At 35.7% G+C, this 8,904-nt stretch overlaps 1 protein-coding gene across 1 annotated transcript in view; it reads left to right on the top strand.

Moving 5' to 3' along the window:
* The first annotated feature begins 2,426 nt into the window (after positions 1-2,426).
* The window catches only part of DPP10 (dipeptidyl peptidase like 10), a 1,400,194-nt gene continuing 1,393,716 nt past the window's right edge, over positions 2,427-8,904 (top strand). The window contains exon 1 of the mRNA XM_021695867.1: positions 2,427-2,488. Coding sequence (XP_021551542.1) covers positions 2,429-2,488 — 60 coding nt within the window. The 5' untranslated portion in view covers positions 2,427-2,428. The remainder of the gene's footprint in view (positions 2,489-8,904) is intronic.

The following is an 8,904-nucleotide window of genomic DNA, read 5'->3' as shown; positions in this document are numbered from 1 at the left end:
CACAGCAGATTTCACAAAATTATGAAAAATCTATATGCTTGAAATAGAAATGTTTTAAAATTACTATGGTTTTAATTTTCTTGATTCATGAAATGATAATGTAACAGGAAAAACAATACCAAAAATGAGGTTTGGGTGATATATTTTGTTCTGAACAATTGATTTTCTTGGGACTTAGATTTTGATATAATGGTAAGTGTGGGATGTAGAGAATATATAGTGTAGACTAGTCATCCTTTTAATGTGCATCCTCCCTTTTTTTATTTATGAAATTCAACACTGGGCAAGGATTTTAGGTGGATTCTGGTCAATTACCTATAGATAGTAATGCCAGTGTCTTTTTTTGCATCATCCTATCTACCTTCTAAGGGGACTGAATGCAAAGGAGTTTTGAAGAATTTTGGAAAAGAAATGAATTCTCATGTGACCACAGTGGTTGTAATCTAGCTGCCCATGCCTTTTTGTGGCAGGCTTGCAAATATTGCCTTTCGTACTGCTGATTCCTTTTATACTGTATGATGTGGGTGAGAAATCCTATCTGAACTTTTGCACCCTGTCCCTCAGGGCACTCCCGCCCCTGACATTCTGCTTGGACTACCCAGATAATTTAGTTTAGAGGTTCCTCAGATATCTGCTACTAAGTAATATCTAAGAGGAGCTGAGCCGACCCTAGTGGTGTAGGATATTTATTTCTTTAGAGATATCAAACTGTTAAGTGTATGTTGACATGTTCATGGGCTTGTTCACTGGGTCATATGCTTTGTATTATTTTTTACTTCATTAATTTCTCCCATTCTTGTTATTATCTGCTCCCCTATCTTACTTGAGTTTATTTTATCATTCTTTTTTATAACTCCTGGAGATTAACATTTGGCTTATTATTAATTTTATGCCTTTCTGCTTTTCTAATATGTACATTTAAGTACATACATTTTCTCTAAATACTGATTTAGCTGCATCTCACAAGTGAGATGCAGTTTTCATAATTTTCAAATACATAATGTTTTGAAATTTCAAATATAAATTTTTTTCAATTTATATGTTACTTAAATTACCACTGTGCAATAAAAATATAATGTAAGCCACAGTATCAGCCACATTTGTGATTTAAAATCTTAACCTTTGGGGTGCCTGGGTGGCTCAGTTGGTTAAGCGACTGCCTTCGGCTCGGGTCATGATCCTGGAGTCCTGGGAGCTTCTGAAAGCTTCATGCAGCTGACTCTTATAAACTTGGCATTTCACCAGCAGGGTATATTTCTGATGAGTAAAAAGTGTTTGTCTTAAAAAATACATGAGACATATACACTTAGCTTAGGTTGCATTCAATACTTTATAATACATATTGGAAAATAATATACTCCATTAAGTCAAGCCTACGGGATCTCTTATTTCCAACTAGGATATATTCATACTAGTTGGTGCCAATGTGACGATGGGAACTGGTTACTCTGGTAGAAACCTTATTCATAAGCATTTATGATTTATTTTGCAAAAAAAAAGTCATTTGGGCCAGAGAGGTAACTATGCGGGAAGTTGGACTGGCATGAGCTAAATACTAGTTTGTCCCAGGGAATTTTTAAAAAATGACCTCAAGGAAAGATATGGTTAAAAATTAAAAAAAGAAGGAAAAAAACTATTTTCTTGTTTTAGTGTAACATCTAGTAACTATTATATTTGAAAACGTTTCTATATACCATAAGCTTTCTCACAGCTTACAGAAGAATTGGTATCTTAGCTGGCTGTCACTGCAGAATTTCTTAAATATCCATAGAGAATGTGAATCTCTTACCATACTATGTAAAAATCTGCAGTGTTAAACCAGGCAACAGGTCCTTCCCCAGCATTTACTGCTGTTTTGACTACAAACACTACCTAGGAAGAAACAAAATTTAGTATCAGAATGAGAATGGATTATGGTAAAGAAAAATCCAGCAGAGAGGGGGAGAGAGAGAAAGATTTCTTTTGCACTGAAAAAAAGTATAAACTGGTTAGAAGCGGGGAAGTTGAGAGTGTCTCTTTAAACTGTGGTACTGCAATTGATCTCTGTATGTTTTCTGGTATTCGTCCCTTTGAAAGGAGAAATGAGAGCCAAGATCATTGGCTGTACTGTGAAGCTGTCACATCTCAGTACTGAAAAGGTACAGTACAAGTGAATTGAAACAGTCTGTAGCTTTCTATTCAGTATCGTCAAGAGCTTTGAGACTGATGAACCAAATGAATGCTTTATTTAGGGCTGAGATACAGATCCCTCCGATCTGACGGCGTTTCAGCCTTTGGAGTAAGAAAGCAGCAGCGGCCGCAGAAGCAGAAGCAACAGCAGTAGCAACAGCTACAGCAGCAGCCCCTGCTCAAGTCCAGTAGAAGGGACTTGATCTCCAGTCCGTCCCGAACTCCACCTGGGGTCGTGCGCTGTCCAGGGTCCTGAACCATGAACCAAACCGCCAGCGTGTCCCATCAAATCAAGTGTCAACCCTCCAAAACAGTCAAGGTAGGACCAAGGTTTCCTCCTTCCTTCTGTTTCTGCACATGTATCTTCATTCATCTACCGAACACATGGATGTTGGTATGGCAGGGCACTGACAGTAAAGATACCTAGTTGCTTTGAGTTTGAATTAAAGGTTGGATCTCAGTAAAGAGTTTGGTTCTGTTTGCATGTGTGTATAGACTGGAGAGAGTAGTTTTCACTTAATAATTCTTTTACCTTGATGACTTTCACTTTTTTGACTGAGAATCTATCAGTGGTATATGTCAGGAAGAAAGTTTAATGAGATTTGAGCTTCTAGAGTTTTTATTCCATGTCAGTTTTCTTGATGAAACTGGTGAAGAATTTGCAAACTGCTGGAAACAGGTAATATTAAATTGAATACAAATTTGATAACAGCATTTCATTGCCATATGGATTTGGGACTTCTCATCCTTTCCAAAGAAAAGCATATTAATCATTGTGAGTGTTTAACTGTTGGTTATTTTAAAGCAACTATAGTGAGGGAGTATAAAAGTCTACAGAGGGAGTATACAAACATATGCTCTTATGTATGCCATCATGAAACTCAAAATCAGGAAGGTGATTGGAAGTGCTCTTTGAAACAAGTGCTTGTTTTAAATTTGAGACTTGTCTGATATGGTTAAAAGAAAAGGACCAAGCTTGGAATTTGACTGTTCCTTTTTAGTTTTAAGTAATGTTTATGCTATCCTCTTTGTTCTTATTTTGATGTTCTTACTTACATGGAGACTTATAAATAACCGGACTTATAATAACCCAATGGAGGAGTTTATTTTATCTTGCAGTTCATCTGTGTGGATATTTTGCATCCTGGGGGGGGGGTAGTTATGGGCTCCTCTGGAACTCTTTTATGGAAAAATCTGATAACCCGATAGATCATTTTTACTTACTGCAATCTCTAATTCATATACAATTGCATATCTTTTATTGAGATTCTAAAATTTGACATAACTGGATTTTTATGATTATATTACTTTTATCTCTCAGGCCTTTGAAAATACTGCAGAGACTGTAATTTAAAAATATAATTTGTGGCAGTAAGTTTTTTCTTGTGAACCTACCTACCCTTGTCAGTCTTTCAGTTATAAATAGACCGTAAACTGAACTCCGTTTATCTGCAATTATTTTTAAAAGCAATGAAATATCCAGGATGTATCAAATGATACATAATTAGACTTTCATCATATATAAATACATAAAGTTAACTGAAATCATAAAGAACTCAAATTCAGATAATTTACACCATCTCTAATGGCATAAGCAACATCTTAGTATTGAATTTTTTGCACTGTGTCTAACTTTAGAAATAAAATGCTGTGCTTTAGGATATAATTTTTTCTCTGCATGTCAGATTCCCACTTCTGTCATTTATATAAGCATACCATCACTGAACAATGACTAAACAGTACATATATGACACTCCACATTGTGATATATAAACTCTGGTGGAAAATATATGCTGTAGCCTTAAGTGGGATAGAATTACAAACTGGCTGTCTACCTTGAGTATGTTTAGAAAACCATAAAATGACCAGTGGCTTTCTGTTTAAGTGTTTGAGGTCATAGGAATCAAGTGTTTTATTTGCCCTTTTATTTACTGGGTAAGGACAAAAGAATGCTACTTTCTGGGACTTACAATCATTTCCCTTATTGGTGCTCTGGCATTAACTGCCCTCAGGCAAACTCTGGAGGCAGAAAAATATGTTTCTAGTGTAAGGGTTTTGCATCATCTTGCTGATCTTGCAGATGCTGTTTTTTTTTTTTTTTTTTCATTCTAACTGCAGCCATTGAAATGAAAGGCATCATAAAAATTGGACAACCCACCACTTAGCAATGTATTCTATTAATGGCTTAATGAAGGAATCTTGAATCAAAGCAATGGATGATTTGGTTAATTGTACAAGTTAAGTTCTTTTGTGCTCCCCCCCTCCCATTGCTCTGGGGAGCAAAAGATGCTTGTGATGTTCATAAAGTATATAAAGTTGCAAGCATTGAACTATTAAGGGAGTAATTACTTGAGTATTTTCCAATTTGCAACAGTAAAAGGGGATGAGTGGAAAGCTCTCTTACTTCAAATTATGTGCTCAATTATGAAACATTTATGGCTTTTGGAATTTATACTAAAAATGGCTATCTATATTTAGGTAATGCATTAGCCTATGAACAAAATGCAGTAGCAACCCAAGGAAAAACCCTAAGATGAGAGGCTTTTGGAAAGCTATTAGATATTGGAGCTGAAGAGACTTTTTGGATTTTTGGAATCTATCTTTTTTTCAAGCATGATTTTTTTAGAGTTAGTTTTCACTTCAGTCTTAAAGTTACTATTTGAAAACTTTAAACAAAACTCCCTTATTTTGAAAGCTGATTGGCCTGCAGATAATGATAAGTGACCCACTTTGGGGCTCCAGAAATATCCAGATACTTAATAAGTTGTAAATTGCTCCATTTTAAAAATTCTAAAACCTCTAGGGACTTTTTCCCCATACTTCAGTGTAATAATCCTCTAGGGAATTTTTCCCCCCATTGTCAGTGTAGTAAATGCTGGCTGTTCCTTCTCTTGACAGTTTAACTACTGCTAAAAAGAATGCAATGGGAATGAACAAAAATGAATTGCTTTGGCTAAAAATAGCTTTAAAGGCCAAAATGTGTGGGAGGAGAAAGAACAGGTGTGTTTGTGTGTCTTTTCCCCACCTGAAGTTTAAAAAGTGGTGATATCTGCAGTGAGTCAAATTTAGCAACTATTATCAGTGAAGGCTATTTGTGGTTACAGTGGTGGCAGAGCTGAAGAAGGAGGGGCCTGGAGGACTCATAATGGAATAAAGTGGTCAACATTATTCAGGTTGCTTGACATTTGTTTTTGTCATTCTGGCCATTCTCCAGCTCAACCAGTCCCTGACACATTTTTCCTGACGTACTTGAACAGGTATGTTCTTATAGTCAAAACTGATAAGAGAGAATAGAGCAGAGTAAGTCAAATAAAGGTATCAGGTGTGTTTTCAGATCACTTTGGATGAAATGTTGAATGCAATGCACTCATAAAACCCTTTCCCATTTCAGAGCTTGAAAAGCAATAAAGCTTTTCTTGAAATGATTACAAATCTTACTGTCAAGGTAGCAGCACTCTAAAAAAAGGATCTTTTACTCTGAGATCTGTAATGGAAAGTTTTAGGGACAATCTGGGAATGCTAAATACAGATCTAATCTTGGCTTATTATAAACTTCATTTCTGAAAAATTGTCCCTACTTTGGGCAACAAACTTGGCTTTATCTTCCCTATCCTAGCTTCTCTTGGCTAAACTGAAAGCAAATTAAGTCTTCCAGTCAAATCTCTGAACTTGGTTTACTTTTTTTCCAGTGGAATTGCAAATTTAGAACTTTGCCTAAAAAAGTGAGAGGTTTTTCTTCTTTCGTATTTTAATAGAAATCTAGCACCCATGTATGTGTACGGGTAGTAGAAGAATTGTCCATCCTTTCTTTGAAGTTGGAAGTTGTGTGTGAATCCTCAGGATTGGTGATTCTTGGATCAGGAATCCTATTATTTTATTTTAAAATGGAAACTTCAAAATACGGTACACAGTATTTCTTTACTTTTCCCATGTAGTGACCCTTTCATGTCAGTCTCTTTCCCTTTCCCCTTTCTAAGACCTGCCTAGGTTATTCTGTCACTACCTTCACACTCAGGTTCCCTGTGTTCTGTGTAAAAAATGATCCCAGAAGTACATACTACTGGAGGAGTACCTACGACTTTTACAGAACATATTTGAAGGTGTATTTAGGATTTTCATTGTCTTCAGAGTAGATTCTCTGTGAGCAAATACATTTCATGACAATTTTGACTGCCTTTTATATTGTAGTATTGAAGTGTTATGCAAATACAGACATTTTCCCCTTACTACCTCTAATCCAGAGCCCCATCCAAAATTGTTGTGTACAAAACAGGGGATAAAATTAGGGAGTAAAAGAGAATGAAAATCTTCTCATGTGTACATTTTATTTTATTAAATGTGTAGGCTTGAGGGGATGGTCATTAGAAAATGATTTCTGTCTTTAGCAGTTGGTATTTTGGAATATGACAATGTGATGAGTTGGTGTGGTGACACTGGTTTGGAAATGTACCAATTGGCACCAATTTTTACTGGTTGGTAATTCCACACTCCCAGCTTAAAGGATGGGTACCACATCTGTATTCCACATGGTGCTGCATTTAGTCTTAAAGATTATTTCATAATTACATCCACAAAAACTTAGGAATACAGAGAGTATATAAGAAAAAACTCCACCTCTTTATGTCATTACAATGTGCAAAATGTACCCCCCCAATTTCACTATTACATGAAATTCTAAAAGCAAAAATTATAATGTGCTTCTATACTGTATTTTGTTTTAGAGAGTCTTCTTGGTCTTCATCCTAAAGACTTTAGTCATAAGAAAAAAAAAGAAAGAAACTTTATTACATTATGATCTCAACACAGACTCAGACACACTAAAGAAAGAGTTATCATCGGTATTCAGTGAACCCTACAGTTCCATTTGGCAAGGTACAGATTTTTCTTCAGCATTAGGAGAATGGGCCATTCTTTTAAGTGGTGATATTTGAAGCCAAAAGAGAAGACTTACAAAAAATTAGAATGAAGGATATTGTGTGTGGGAGAATTTTTTTCTCTTAGGAATGGACTACATCCTTTTACTTATTCTGACACAGCTTCCTCATATGCTTAACGCAAAAATCGGAGCCTGTGATAAACATGAAAAGGACCACAAGTTAGATATTCTGCTGACGACCAATTTATAGTCATTTACAGTTTGCATTTATGCCAAGTTTTTACAATTTAAAAGTCTATAGGATAATTTTATTTCAAATGACTATAAATCCCACTGTTTTTAAAGGAAGCATTAAATGTTTTTATTTTTTTAGTAAAGAGTGATAATGTTATAAATTTGCATAGTTTTGTTTTACTCACTTTTTTTCTTAAAATATAAAGTTTCTTTTTTTTTTAAATTTGACATTTAAAGTATTTAAATGGCAACTTTTACTTTGAAGAAGTATTGTAGTATAATGCATTTTTAGGTAAATTTGAACTATTTCAGAAAATATTTAATATTCATTTGCTTCTTGGAAAAATAAGTGTTAATAATTTTCTGGAAAATGTTTTTGGTCAGGTAGTAAAGACGTTCTTGATGACAAATTTGTGATAACAAATCACTAATTTTCACTGAAAAGGCATGATTCTACAAATAAAGCATGGATAAGAAGCTATATTTCTACATAAGATAAGGTGGTGCTTCTCAAAATGTGGTCCCTAGGCCAGCAACATCAGCATTCCTCATGAACTTGTTAGAAATGCAAATTATTGGGCTTTACCCAGACCCAATCTATTAGAAACTCTGGGGGTAGGAACCAGCAATCTGTGTTTTGACAAGCCCTCTGGGTGATTTAATGAATATTAAAGCTTCAGTAACCCTAAGCTAAAGAATTACTAAAGAAGACAAACTTGCTCTATAGTCTACTTGTAAGAATCGTCTGTGTTTGTGTATCACAGATGGAGTCTGAACATCTTCTGAAGATACATAGGATCATTTAATAACATGAATTCTATGAGAGCTGAGCTCTCTTCAGGTCTATCTCTTTTATCTCTCACAGGGCTTTCTTAATACTAAGCCCTTCACATAGTAGACTTTGAATATATATTTGTTGATTATTAAGTGACTGGTAAGGTCTCTCAGCTCTAAAGTGAGCTAAATAAAATTTTCAGACCTTGTTTAATTGGTAATCTGGTTTGAAAACTTGCTCTGTCTTTTAAATTCACAGCAAATTTCTTTAAAGAAAATGTATGGACATTTTGTTTGGCTTTCTATGGTTTTGTTCTCTGACTTGATTTGAGGCCATCTGGTAATCAACACCTTTTGTTAACTAGGGAGATAGATAGTCACACTATGCAGAGAGTATGTTGGACAATTTTCTCCCTTCTTGCCAGCCTCATCTGAAACTTGGCAAAACAGTGGTAGCCAGGAATATCACCCTAACCTTTCTCCTTTCATTTACTAATGTTCTTTAGTCCTTGGATATATGCCAGGTTGGTAGGATACAATTGGAAACAGTATACCACAACTGAAACAAAATTAATCATTTTTATACCTGACCTCTCCTGGAGAGCCCCAGCATGGTGTTACATTAGCAGAACTAGATTTAAGCTGGATGATAAGCCGTGAAATAGAGGACGTTTACCTTCTGAATGGGCTTATCTCTTAGAAATTTTTCATAGGGCACCTGAGTGGCTCAGTTGGTTAAGCGACTGCCTTCGGCTCAGGTCATGATCCTGGAGTCCCGGGATCGAGTCCCGCATCGGGCTCCCTGCTCAGCGGGGAGTCTGCTTCTCCCTCTCCCACTCCCCGTTTGTGTT

Source organism: Neomonachus schauinslandi, chromosome 3 (genome assembly GCF_002201575.2).
Source record: "Neomonachus schauinslandi chromosome 3, ASM220157v2, whole genome shotgun sequence".
Taxonomy (NCBI): domain Eukaryota; kingdom Metazoa; phylum Chordata; class Mammalia; order Carnivora; family Phocidae; genus Neomonachus; species Neomonachus schauinslandi.
Note: the sequence above shows the minus strand (reverse complement) of the source record. Positions and strands in the feature narration are given on the sequence as shown.